We start from the raw sequence: 14,701 nt of genomic DNA on the forward strand, positions 1-14,701 counted from the left end.
GTTCTCTCATAATCGACACCCTCTTTTTGAGGAAATATTTTCTCCACTAGTCTCGCATTAAAAGTCTCTACCTTTCTATTAGCTCCTCTTTAACTTTTGAATAACTATTTATTCTTAATAGGCTTAATATTTGACAATGGATCAACAAGTTCCCAGACATTGTTGGAATATAAGGACTCCATTTCTCATCTCATTGATTCAAACCATTTACTCAAATCAATGTCAAAAATTGCTTCTTCATAGTTTATAGGATCTACATCCTTGTCATCTGATATAACATATAAAGTTTTATTTAATAGTAGGGTTAACTTTTCTGGAGGACTAATTGTCCTCCCACTACGACGAAGTACTGGAGTAGGTTTAGATAAACTCTGAACTTTACATGGAAGTTTTATCTAAATTATAAGTTAATCTAGATTGAACATAAATAGGAATATGTGCTGACATTTCTAAGGCTTATCTCTAAAAAGATATAGAGAGAGTTTGAATAACTCACTATAGTCTAAACCATACCCCATAAGGTTATGTTCTTTTTTTCTGCAATCCCTTTTGTTGTGGAGTTCTTGGTGCACTTAATTGAAACAAAATCATATTTTGCATTAAGTTACCTTTTGTTTTCACATTTATAGGCACATGTACATCTGTATGTACTAACTCTATTAACTATGTGGCTCTTGACCCTTTACTTTAAAAGATCTTTTAGTCATATCTCCTTCCAAGTAAGATTACAGGTTGAGGAAGATTATAAAGGGAGTAAACTTAAAATCCCATCTTTCACCCAAGCTATCAATCTTATTCAAATTGATATGACCAAGGGTTAAGTCTTAAGTGCCACAAGTTTGTTGGATTATCATAAGAAAATATCCTCTTTTGAGGAAATAACATATGATGAATTACTAATATCAGTATTATTTATTTCTAGCATAGAAGAAAGTAAATAGAGACCATTTTCCAAAATACCAAAGGCAATAATCTTTCTATTTAATCTGATTACAACTTTTGAATGAAATGAAATAGAATATTATATTCTGACTTATAAAGTCTAGAAACAGAAACCAAATTTCTCCTTATCCCGGGAACATAATAATAGTCTTCTAAAACCAACATTTTCTTTTCTAATGCTAAATTTCTATTGATATTGTAGCAACCTTTGCCTTTGTCCCTAGTGCCTGGTACACCTTTTCTTCAGTCATCCTTCTTTTCCCTTGAAACTCCTGTAACATTTTACAAAAGTAGTTAGTGGCCTCTTATTCCACATAACAGGTGTCAGAAGGAAAACCCAACTCTTTGGTTTCAAGAATAAATGATTGCATACCTTATTTTTGTTTTTTTTTCATAGCCAGATACTCGCTACAATTCCGCTTCCAATGACTAAGTTTATCACAATGGTAACAATTACCTTTTGCTTTAGCCCCTGAATTCTTCTCCACTCCCCCTTTTGCCCCAAGGGCAAACTTTTTACCCATTTTCTACTTGCCTTTGCCTTTTAGCTTAGGCTTGGAAACACCAACATTTTCTGAGACCATTACATTTTGCTTAACCTTAACTAAGTCTCCAGCCTGCTGCAAAGAGTTCATTAACTCTAGCAGTGTTAGATCCATATTGTTCATGTTGTAGTTCAACTTAAACTGATTAAATGAAACTGGAAAAGACTGAAGAATAACATCAACCTGAGAATTGGCGTCTATTTCAACACCTAGGATCTCCAACTCATTGACATGGCCAATCATTTTAAGGATATGCTCCCTAACTTGAGTCCCATCATCCATTTTTGTATTCATTGGGTTTACCATTACAATATGACGTTTAGTGCGATTTTGTTCGCCAAACATCTCTTGCAAATTGGTCATGGTCTCAATAGCTGTACCAAAATTTTGGTGTTGGTGCTGGAGTACGTTTGACATGGATGCCAGGAGATAACACTTGGACATCTTAGTGGCCTTTTGCCATTTTTTGTACTCATCTTTCAGCCTTGCACTAGCATTGTCTACTGGTTCAGGGGGGCAAGGGGTAGTGATAACGAATTTGTAACTTTCAGCAGTCAAGATAATGTTAATGTTATGCTTCCAGTCCATATAATTAGGACCAGTCAACTTGTTTTCTTTCAAGATAGATGCTAAGGGACTGAAATTTGATTGAGACATATCTGGAACATATACATATACACAAAAATTATTATTATGCATTTAATGTTGGTTTTGGGAATTTAATAAATTAAACCAATTACCAGCTTATATAATAAAAATACAACACCCTCAATATAATATTGTATCATTAAGACAAATATAAGCAATGGAAACCTAATACTTATAAATAATCTCTTATCCGTAGGGCATCAAAATTATTCAACTTAATCAGGCGGGTTCTACTAGAACCATAAATTTTTTATACAAGTAATATGATTTCCATTATCATTCCTTTTGCTACCAAAACGTAATTGCACAAAACCGTGGGGTTGCCAACTATATTTCAACCAAGTGTACCATCATCAAAATTCATTAATGTAACCGCAAGATAATGAATACGTAAGGAAAAACACTCCCACTAGCCATACATGAATTTTTCTTCTCAAGAATAGACAATAGGCAAAAATACTTTAGCATGCAATTAATTTATCCGTAGGGATCATATTAATCACATCTAACAATATAATTCCTATTGAATTGATAATGGTGCAGCAAGGGATTTAATTCGTAAATTAAATGCCTTTACCACTTGCTTTATATAAACCGAGGGTATTAACTATTAATGATCAACATATATCGACAACTCTTAATATGAATGTAACATTATGTATATGTCACTAATTAACAATGATATACTACCTACTTCACGAACCATGCATCTCATGCCAACAATAAATAAGTGTAAATATATCATTGATATACTAAATCAATAGTGAATTAGCTAACCGCCGGTATCATATACATGCATGTTGAAATCCTCTGGTACAGGTCATGTATGCATCCAACCGAAACATTAGATTAATTAGCATGCAATTTGTGTACCTTTAAAATTGCTAATAGTAGCATATTGATAAACATAAAAATTTATCATTAATTATCTATAGAAGAACACAAACAACTAATGATTAACTACCTTATCAATATTCTTCCTACTCTCAATTCATTATGCAATATATAGAGTCAGGATTTGTCCCACTCTTAATCGTTAAGAGCTTAGAATTCTTCTAGAAATCAAGGTGAGAACAATAAGAGTAGTGTTGTGATTTATTTAAATTAAAATTAATTATAAATTAATTAAACTAACAATGCAATAAACTAATTATAAATTAAACTAATTTAAACTAAGCAATTAAAAGGTGAATTTAATGAATAGGAAGAACATAGATGAATGATTAATCCATCTATGTGAAGCTATGATTATTCTAATTAGTTTCTCATGTTTTAATCTTTACCTTTATTAATCTACACAAGGTAAAATAACAAAAGTCACAATTTTTATTGATCCCTAACCAATCCTAGCAATCTCTATACTAAGATATGATTAGCATAAGAGAAATTCTCCTCCATAAATCTCTTTGTGGAGTTTTCTTTTTCTAGTTCAACTTCTATAATCTCTATCTCTAGACAACTATAGAACTTGAACTTGAAGCATATAAGACAATAAGAAAACTAATGAAGAACAATCATAACCCTCGCATAGACTTCATAAAACTCCTCTAATGGAGTTTTTAGCCTAGTTTCATTGGGTTCATTAACAATAAACAATAATAAGAAGATATAATTAAATTAAACTAAATTTATATTAATAAAACTAATGGTGTAATGGAGTTAGAAGCAAGAACATTAAACCATAATTCCTCTAAACTAATGGGGGAGGAAGCAGATATGGGGTTTAGGGTTTTTATTCTCATCTATCGTGATACAATATCGTGCATGGGTTTTTAGGCTAGGTTATGGACCCATAAATCAAGTCTATAACCCAATTGGTTGAATCCAAGATTCTAATTCTGGTCTTGTTATTGTAGTGCACAATTTTACTAACTTATACTACTCTGATTGAGTCAAGGCCTAGACTATTGGAAAGGGCTTTCTGAGTCGGTCATTTTAATATACAATGGGCCCAAATCCGAGGCATGAGTCCAAAGATATGGCCTTTTGAAGTTTTATATTGACTTTTCTTCAACTCTCTAATCCGGTTTGACTTTCACTTAACAGTTTTAACTTGGGCTTTTTAAGGGCTTTTTCTCTATAAAACTTGGGCTCTCTTCATGAAACTTTCCTAGCAATCACTTTAGCTCTTTTTAGCACCTAATTAGTAACAAATTGATATTTATTCAACTCCGAAGCCTGAAATACTCAAAAGCAAGTATTTAGTGATAAACTTATATTATTAATAACATAATTGGCTAAATAGAAATACTATTAAAGGGTTTAAACTACAGTTTTGGGCTCTTATCACATACCATATCACATAAATTTCAACTGTTACTTTACCGTTAATATATTGATAAAGAGTTTATGACCATTTAGTATCACGAATTTTTGTTCTTTTTCCTAAATGGTACCCGAACTTTGTTTCTCGCCTATTCGTACTACGAAGTTTCAATTTAGTACATCAATTAATTTTTCATCCAATTTTGTCCAATTTCACTAACGGCGTTAACACTATTCACACAATACTATTCATGTTAGTATTATTCACACAACACTATTCACGTGAATAGTAATACTATTCACGTTAACATTGTTTTCACTATTCACGTGAACAATTTTTTTTTTACAATTTATAATCAATCTTAAAAATTAATTCTTTAATGAAAAATAATTAAAAAATACTATTCACGTGAACAATGTTTTTACTATTTACGTGAACAAATTTTTTTTTTTGTTGTAATAATCTTTAATCAATCTTAAAAATTAGATTATTACAAAAAAAAAAAAAAATTATCACAAAAACTTACATAGCATATAAAAAAAAAAAAAAAAAAAAAAAAAAAAAAAAAAAAAAACTGTTCATGTGAATAGTAAAAACATTGTTAATGTGAATAGTGTTTTTTATTATTTTTCATTAAAGAATTAATTTTTAAGATTGATTAAAAATTCTTTAAAAAAAACACACACACACACTGTTCGCATGAATAGTGAAACACTGTTCATGTTAATAGTGTTTTTTTTTTTTTTTCAAAATTTGAATTTTTGAAAAAAATATTGTTCACGTGAATAGTGCTAACGCCATTAGTGAAATTGGACGGAATTGGATGAAAAATTAACTGATGTACTAAATTGAAACAAATTGAAACTTCGTGGTACGAATAGATGAGAAACAAAGTTCGGGTACCATTTAGAAAAAAATGTGAAAGTTCGTGGTACTAAATAGTCATTAACTCATTGATAAAAACATATTCAATTATCTCAATAACAAAAAAAAACATTAGCCATATTTACTGTACAAACCTTAGAAGCCTTACAAGCATCTTCTGCATGTATCAATAGATAAAAGAGTCTTGACCAAATAGTCTACTAACTAATCACTATTCTGGTTCTTGTGGTGCTTTTTCCTTTACTAAGAATTATTACACTTTGCATGCATGTGAAACAGTGCATGGAAACATTTTGCTTAAAGTTTAAAAGTGGTCATTGTCAGTACTATTACATGTCAATTCTCCCTCACAAACACAAACGTAATTACTGACTATTGCTTTATTATTTTACTAATAAAAGGTTTTAATTGTGTATGCATGTGCTGGAAAAGAAACATTGCATGCCATGTGTCAAGCCTTTATGCATCATCCATGTAGTAGAGTTTATGACTATTTAGTACCACAAACTTTCACTTTTTTTCCTAAATAGTACATGTACTTTGTTTCTCGCCTATTCGTACCATGAATTTTCAATTTAGTACCTCAGTCTCTTTTCTATCCAATTCCGTCCAATTTCACTAACGGTTTTGCTAACGCCGTTAGCGAGCTCATGTGAACAATTTTTTTTTTTTTTTTTTTTTTTTTTTAAGTGGAAATTTTATTGATAATGATAACGAGGATTACAAATAATTAGGACAAGCGTGCAACAAAGTCAGCCGCAAAGTCCTTTCTGAATAGCAAATCCTATCCTTCTAAACACAAACTCGTTGGAACCAGCTGTGTCATAACGTTACTGTCCATAACCTTCTGAAGTCTCTTGAGAAGCTCAACCGACTGTTGTTCCAAGAAACCGAAAGTGTCAAAACTAAACGGAATGAAACAATGTTGGTTAGCTATACAAGCTTCCTCATGCTTCTCTATCTTCCCTGCCGCTGCTCTCTTAGCTGCTTCTCCCACCTCAAAGACTCCATTCCCAAGCCCTACCAACGGAGAGGCTCCAGTTACATCAACACACGCATGTCTCCCCTCAGACCAACTGTAGATCAATACATCCGCAGGCAAAGTGTAGATCTTCCCTCATTCGGATCAGTGAGAAAATTAACGGGAGCCTCCTTTTTCACTTGTACCCCAGCCCTCCAGAATGCATCACATAAACACTATTCACATGGACAATGTTATTTTTTTATTTATTTTTTTTATTTAATAATCTTTATTCAATCTTAAAAAAAACACACACTATTCACGTGAACAGTACATACACTATTTATGTGAACAGTAAACAATGTTCACGTGAATAGTGTGTGTGTTTTTTTAAGATTGATTAAATATTATTATAAAAAAAATTAAAAAAAAATATTGTTTACGTGAGCTCGCTAACGGCATTAGCGAAATCGTTAGTGAAATTGAACGGAATTGGATGGAAAAGAGACTGAGGTACTAAATTGAAACAAATTGAAAGTTCATGGTACGAATAGGCAAGAAACAAAGTACATATACCATTTAGGAAAAAAAAGTAAAAGTATGTGGTACTAAATAGTCATAAACTCTTAGTGCAAAGTTTTCATGTGTTATACCAGGACAAAACAAGACTAGGCATATAGTTTACTATTACTGACAGCCCAAAACTAACTGTACGAAACAATTGTATCCGTCTTTTAGTGAATAGTAGTTTTGTCCTTTAGTGCATATGATATGCTTTACGTCAACAAGTAAATTGGCACTTCAATCGAAATCAGACTTTTGATCGTCTAGATTCCAACTACAGTACCACTTCAACAATAATAAAAATAAAGTTTTATCACGTAACTAAATCGCATGAAAATAATAATACCCAATGGAAGCAATCATATATTACTAATATTGTATGCATTATTCAGTATGTGATATATGTCACCCTCTTTTCTTTTATAGTATGTATCAATACTTAAAAAAACACCTTTCTTAATTAGAACATTCATATCTAAAATTACCTTATATCATATATATTTGTACAATTAAAAAATATTCAGATCTGATTATTCCATTCAAAGCAAATAAAAAATAGATTATAGCATGACCCGCTTTGATACCATATGTTGGGATTACTTTAATCCTACATATTTAACATGCTAATCTATTATTGATAAAAAAAAAATTAAAAGAAAAATACCTTCAAAGCCGGAATAGGAAATTGACAATAAATAAAAACTTTCCAAAGCTGAATCCAAACAACTTAGTCTTCAGCATTCTAGTAGTATTCACCACACAACACAACACACCACAAAACACTTTTGCTTTTCTCCTATTTTTAGTTCTACTTTTCCTGGAAAGACTAATGGTCCCTTTCACCAAAAAGTCATTCTCTTATATAGAGAAATTTTGAGAATACGTAAGTGTGTGTGTAGTGGGATCCACTTGAATTCCAAGTCTTATATTAAAGAGGACAAGTCCTTGTCATACAAGTACTTGTACTTGATATACTAAAACACTTTCAATATATATCTTTTTAATATGGAAAGTGCCCATTAACAAATCTTTATTTACAATAAGGCCCTTAGAACTTTCAAGAAAGTCATTTCCTACCATTAATTATATCTAAGTCCTTCCACCTCACTTGTATTCACAATAAGACCTTTGGGAATTTGTTCTTCACTGTCACACCCATGTCTAATTGACCCAATGTGACATTCAACATCAATTGAGTATTAAGAAACTATTTCTTATACCGGCCGGGTTTGAGCTCAATTAGTTATATCATAATTTCCTAATACATAACTCCGTAGAGTGGTGGATCCTTTATTAGAATTCGTGATTCAAGATATCCTACATTTATTACCCAAAACGTCAAGTCTAGTCTATGAATAGACATTACTTTTTAACGTCTCAAAGTAATAAATTTGAGACACAATGAATTTTCACAATTCCTCAAGTCTAAGGATTAATTGGTAGAGTGAGATTTGTACACTAACCTTAACAGTGAATTTATAGTGTGTTCTCACTTTGATCCCCTCAGTGTCAGTCATGTGACTACACCAATATACAAACTTAGAGATATCATCATCCTATCATATAGCAGTTATGTATATTACAGCCGTATAAGTGAAGCGTCCGACTTCACCCCTAACTGTGAACATTCTAAGTAAATAGATATAATCAAATCTCCCACACATGACTCTTCATATGATTGATTGTTCTAATTCTATTACCTATGGAACTTATGGTTTCATCATATGATATTAGTTCACCCATTTGTATAATAATAAGATTTGTGTATTTAATCATCATGTATAAATAATAAATGTTCATTGGCTTTGTAAAGGGCAAATATCCTAACAAAAATTTCACTTCTACACAGAAATAAAACGACCACTTTGTGAGCGTACAGGACATCGTCAGTAAATTTGAAATAGTGTTTTCCTAATCAAGTCGGACTACAAACAAACACTCGACAAACCGTCAATTGGGGTTTCATTGTGTTCGGAGAGCTTATGTAGGGGTTAACCAATATTACCCCGCCCACTAGATGAACCAATTAGGATCTCCCCTCTAGATGGAAATTAAGGTCTTCCCCTAAAATAAAAAAAAAAAAAAAAAAAATCAAATTAGGTTTCTTGTTTTTTTTTGTGTGTATTTGGGGTGGAGACCCTAATTTCCCATCTAGGGGGGGGGGGCAAACCTAATTGGCTCATAGGGAGGGGGGATAATACTAGTTCACCCGCTTATGTATAGATAGACCCCTTTAAGTGTTCACGGTTTCTACCTGAGTACTGAGGGGAAATTTTTTGCATAAAAGATAGCCAATACTTTGTGTCTTGAAGTCATTGAATTGACATACCGATTTTCCCTTTTTATTTTTTATTCTGTACACATGCACAACGACAAGAGATCAAATCAGCTATAAACACAAATTCCCTAACATTTCAAAATTTGCTCTAACTATATTGGCATTGAAAGGTAAGTGCCATGAAACCCATATGGTTCTCTTTGGCGCAATGTAATTTTTGCAACCGCCTCAGCTTCAAAGTTCTTTGTGTTGATTATATGTGCCTAGAAAACAAGATAGTGATGTTAAGATTTGTTGCAGGTGCCAACTAGCAAAGTTGGTAAAACTGTTGGGTGATGATACCAAAGGTCTGGGGCTCAAACCCCACCAACATCAAAGAGTTACTGATATCATTTAGAACAGGCTTGCTAATAAAAAAAAAGGTTTTCTTGACGTAATAACAAGGGCCAAGAAAATAGATTCAAGGGAAGTGTTGGATAGCTATGTAGCAAAGAAGTTCAATATATGAAGGGTTATTATTCCGAATATGTTCACCATAAGGGTTACAACAGTGCTAGGAAATATGACTTGTATCAGTAGGGCTTCCAATCAGTGGATTCTGGATGGACCAAAATATGTTCAGGTCGGATGCAATCAGTAACCATGTGTCTAGGTGTGGCTATGCTATAGGGACCAAATCCAGGTATTGCCAATGTGTCGCCAACTCACCGCCCTGGAATCAGTTTCAGGCTATTTAACAGTCCTATACTCTTAGGCAAGAAAACATCGCATGTTATCATGCTAACTAGTTTATAAAGATTTACTTGAGATACATTAGTTTCTTCATTGTGAACAAAGCAGACAATCCAACCATCGTCCTCGTCATCACCTCCATGCTTGGATACAAAAACAGCACCGGAATAAAAGTTATTTTCTTCGAGCTTGTGATATTCGACCATTATGAGCTCTTCATATTCAACTTGATCCTTTAACATAGCAAACGAATTCAGATTCTTAATTACATTGCTCACATTTGAAATTATCATATCTTATGATCTTGAAGACATATATGTTCACAAGTTGGATTCTCTAAATATTCAAGGAAAAATTGTGCATAATTTGTGACGTTAATTGAATCAGTTTATGTTGGTGTTTTTAAATATAATTAAAAATATTTGTTTCTTGGAAAAATATATTTTAAACATTTAATTCTTGAGAATTGTAACCGATTTTGTTGACTAGTAAAACTAGCCGTTATATAGCCGTTGAAGGTAATTTATTGTGAAAAATAAATTATTCTCTAAATGGTGATTGGAAAATGATTTCATAACTGATTTTTTTGATGGGTTATAAAAAGAGGATTAACTTGTTGAAGAATATAGGAGAATATAACAATGGAGCTTTGTATTTTCGGTTTTTCTTCTTTAAAATATTGTTTTTGAGCAAATGATCGAAGTGTAATAGTTTACTGATCCTTTCTTCGTGCAAGAAGGATCGAGACAGGGGAATTCGTTGTTTTATCCTGGGGACACCGTGACTATCACTGCTTGCACAAGAGAGGGCAGAGCCGCGAAACGTCTTAAAGAGAGCGACCTAGTCCGCGACTCAACCCAAGAACAAAAAAATTTAGTTCGGTGTTATTATTGTTTTTCCCCTTTTTTGTAGGCGATCGAGGTAATACTTAAATTGTCCCAACATTAATTTTAAGACGTCTCTAATCTGCTATGGTAATTGGCCACTTAGATAAGTTTTTGTCTATCATTTTTCATTTGATTTCTTTTTGTTTAAAAATCAAATTGGATTTGGTAGAATTAATTAAGATGATTCTTTTTTTAGAAATGTAGAGGTTTGTGTTTGGGGGACAACGACCTGATGATCTGTTTGGTAGGGAATGGATGCACTCTTTCTTGGGATAAGTGTTGCATACGTATCAAGTTTCTTGGGTAAAACTTGAATCAAGCCTTACGTAGTTCATCTCTCTTTACTTGTAGATGTTTGAGTTAACTTTCCTTATTTGTTTCAGGCCGTTATGAAGTGTAGATCTGCATTGTGTGCTATCTTGATGATTCGTCATTACTCTGATGTTACAAAGTAAATGTCTCCTTGATTGGTGCATTGACTGAGCTCCAGGATTGCGCTAGATGATTTGCTTCCATATATGGCTGTAACTGATGGTTGGGACGACCTGGGATACGTTTTGATGGATTGGTACGAGCTGATGGAGTATGACCTGGTGTGTGGACACTATAGTGCAGAACGGAGGGTACTTACACACTTTATTTTATCCATTCTTTGGACAACTATGGTGTGAAAAAGGAAGGGTAAAATAAAGCTTTACAACACGTGTCGAACAGCTAGTTGATTTAATTGGTTTTTGAAAAATGTGCGGGAACTGTTGCCAAAGGTTTGTGATCTACACTTCATAACGGCCTGAAGCAAATAAGGAAAGTCAACTCAAACATATATAAGTAGAAAGAGATGAACTACGTAAGGCTTGATTCAAGTTTGACCCAAAAACTTGATACGTAGGCAACTCTTATCCCAAGAAAGAGTGCAGCCATTCCCTACCAAACAGATCATCAGGTCGTTGTCCCCCAAACACAAACATTTACATTGGCGCCGTCTGCCAGTTCGTTTCCTTAAGAAAAGAACACACGCTCTTTTCTCATGCCCACAAAGCTGGTCAGAAAATCCACCATGGACCACTCACTTCAAATGTTAGCAGATCAGATGAAGACGCTCCAGGAGGCCTTCATCACATTGCAACAAGAAAACCAAATGATGCGCGAGCAAGCCACCTCCAATGCCAACAACGGCACTCCAGACGCAGTGGAGAACAACGCCGTCATAGCCATCACCACCACCACCAATCAAAGGTTAGAAGACTTCGCCCAAATGTTGGAGAAGTCGAACGACAAGACTAGCGCGATCCAGATCGCTCAAAAGATACTCCAGACATACAAAGCGTCACCATTTACCACTGAAATCAGGGACAAGCAGCCTCCCTCAGAATTCATCCAACCAAAGTTCCCGTTGTACGACAGTAGCTTGTGTTTAGGCCAGCACGTAGCCCGTTTCAGTCAAACTCTCACACTCTATAGTGCTCCAGAGTATGATTACCTGAAATGCAAGCTCTTTCCAACCAGCCTGAAGGACGAAGCTTTAGAATGGTTCTACACACTCACTCCTGATTCAATCAACAACTTCGACAAGCTAGCTGAGATGTTCGCAGTAGAGTTCATCCACAACAGGAAGAAGCAAGCCGACCTAGACTCTTTGTTTCAACTCAAGCAAGCACATGGTGAGACGATCCACGTTTTCATAGGATGTTTCAAAAAGGAACTCCTCTCAATGGAGCCAGGCCTAAAAGACAGCTTTGCAACTTCTTCATTCACCAACGCTCTCCTGGACGACTCCAACCTAACAGGATCTCTAATGCGCAACAAGCCAGAACGTTTAGATGACCTGTACCACAGAATTGACAAGTACATCAAGTACAAAGAATGGCTGGTCCAGCATAAGAGCAAAGAAGTCCTCGCAGTAAGTGACAAGCGGGGACCCAAAGAAAACAATCATCACTCAGGCAGCACCACCACCACCAACAACAACAACAAGGGCTCCAGCTCTCACAAGCCCTCCTACACAAAAAGGGAATTCTCCAACTTCTCCAGGACACCAAGCCAGATCCTGAAGAAGATATATACAGCACCATACTTCAAGCCCAACATCCACAAGGTGATCGCCATACCAGAACATCCATACTACCATTTTCATAAACTTCACCACCGTGACACTAATGAATGTTGGAGCCTCAAGCATTACCTCCAAGACTTAGTCGAAAAGGGCAAACTGAAAGAGTTCCTGCCAGAAAGCGACCTCAGGCATAAGCTGGATGCCAACCGCCACAGAAGCAGGAGCCAGAGCCATGAACGACCTGCGTGCCAACAACAGAAGTAGGAGCAGAACAGCCCGACGATCTAAATCTCCAGGTCGGTAGAGGCACAACAGGAGACAACACTTCTCTGACCACGATGAGAAAAAAGTAATCAACATGATTACAGACACCTCCAACGACGAAACCTCTGGTCGGGAAAAGCGCAGATGGGTAGGAGCGCTTTAAGAAATCTACTACCTCTCCCACAAAGCTGAGATGATCAATCCTACCAACCATCAAACAACAACAACAATTTCATTCACCGAGGACGATCTAGACAAGGTGTGCCTACCTCACAATGATGCCCTGGTAATGCACGTCAAAATCAATGGCTGGACAGTAAAAAGAGTCCTCATCGATCTAGGCAGCTCCTGCGACATCCTCTTTTATCAAACGTACAAAGACATGCACCTGCCAGACTCGGTAATGATAGAATCAAATGCACCACTCTATGGGTTCAATGGAGACCGCACAAATGTCATTGGAGACGTCATCCTACCAATCTCCATTGGAGAAAAGGAGGACATGCTCAAAACTCCAACACGCTTTAGTGTGATCAATGTCAAGTCGCCCTATACTGCCATTTTAGGACGCCAATGGATTCACAAGATCCAAGCAATTCTATCAACCCTAAACCAAGCCTTGCGGTTCCCTAGACCCCGAGGCATCATGGAGCTAAAAAACAACTAATTAGAAGCTCACCGATGCAATCACGTCAGCACAGCAACCACAATCAAACTTCAGGTCGTCGAAGGCAAAGACGTCCCAAAGAAGCAAGATCTTCAAGCTTCCAGCCCTCCAACGTCAGTAGCAGACAAGCTCAAAGGGAAGCAAGCACAAATAGAACCAGGAGAAAAAGTGAATTTGGGCACAGATGATGACCCAAAATTTGTTTATGTAAGGGCCGATTTAGACCCAAGCTCATGGAGCAACTTGTCAAATTTCTATCTCTCAATAAAGATGTTTTTGCTTGGTCGTATATCGATATGCCAAGAATCGACCCTCAGGTCCCTTGCCATAAATTAAATGTCAATCCAAATGTAAAGCCTATCAAGCAACGACCTAGGAAGCTTGTACTCAAATTTCAAAAAGCCATCAACAAAGAGATAGAAAAGCTAAAAAATGTTGGATTCATCAGAGAAGTCGAATATCCAATCTGGCTAGCTAACATCGTAGCCGTTCCTAAGAAAAATAGCCAAGTACGACTCTGCATAGACTTCACCAACGTCAACAAACATTGCCCCAAGGACAACTTCCCACTACTAAGGATCGACATACTGGTAGATCAAAGTTGCGGATATGAAACTCATATCATTCATGGACGCATATAGTGGGTACAATCAAATACCACTTGCAGAGGAAGACCAGGAAAAGACGTCCTTCATAACCGAACAAGGAACGTTCTGCTACAACGTCCTACCATTTGGCTTAAAGAACGCAGGCGCAACCTACCAAAGACTTGTCACAAAGATGTTCAAAAACTTGTTGTGCCACACTATAGAAGTCTACATAGACGACATGGTAGTCAAAAGCAAAATGGCTAAATATCACATTTCTCACCTACAAGAAGCCTTTGAATGACTGCGAAAAAACAAAATAAAGCTCAACCCAGAAAAATGTGTATTTGGGGTAGCTTCAAGAAAATTCCTAGGCTACGTCGTTTCACAAAGGCGCATCGAAGCAAACCCAGAACAGATAT

General features: G+C 35.4%; 1 protein-coding gene across 1 annotated transcript; it reads right to left on the reverse strand.

Annotated features, from left to right (window-relative positions):
* Positions 1-1,469: 1,469 nt before the first annotated feature.
* LOC147476346 (uncharacterized) lies at positions 1,470-10,114 on the reverse strand. Its single transcript, XM_086585707.1, has 3 exons — positions 9,893-10,114; positions 9,798-9,801; positions 1,470-2,146 (listed from the first exon to the last, which is right to left on the reverse strand). Exons 1-3 carry the CDS (start codon positions 10,112-10,114, stop codon positions 1,470-1,472), a joined length of 903 nt encoding a protein of 300 aa, XP_086441833.1.
* Between the last annotated feature and the right edge of the window lie 4,587 nt (positions 10,115-14,701).

This window comes from Coptis chinensis, chromosome 9 (assembly GCF_015680905.1).
Source record: "Coptis chinensis isolate HL-2020 chromosome 9, ASM1568090v1, whole genome shotgun sequence".
In the NCBI taxonomy this organism is placed as follows: Eukaryota; Viridiplantae; Streptophyta; class Magnoliopsida; order Ranunculales; family Ranunculaceae; genus Coptis; species Coptis chinensis.

Coding starts and splice junctions, on each gene's coding strand:
- LOC147476346 (XM_086585707.1), bottom strand. CDS start 10,114: ATGATAATTTCAAATGTGAGCAATGTAATTAAGAATCTGAATTCGTTT.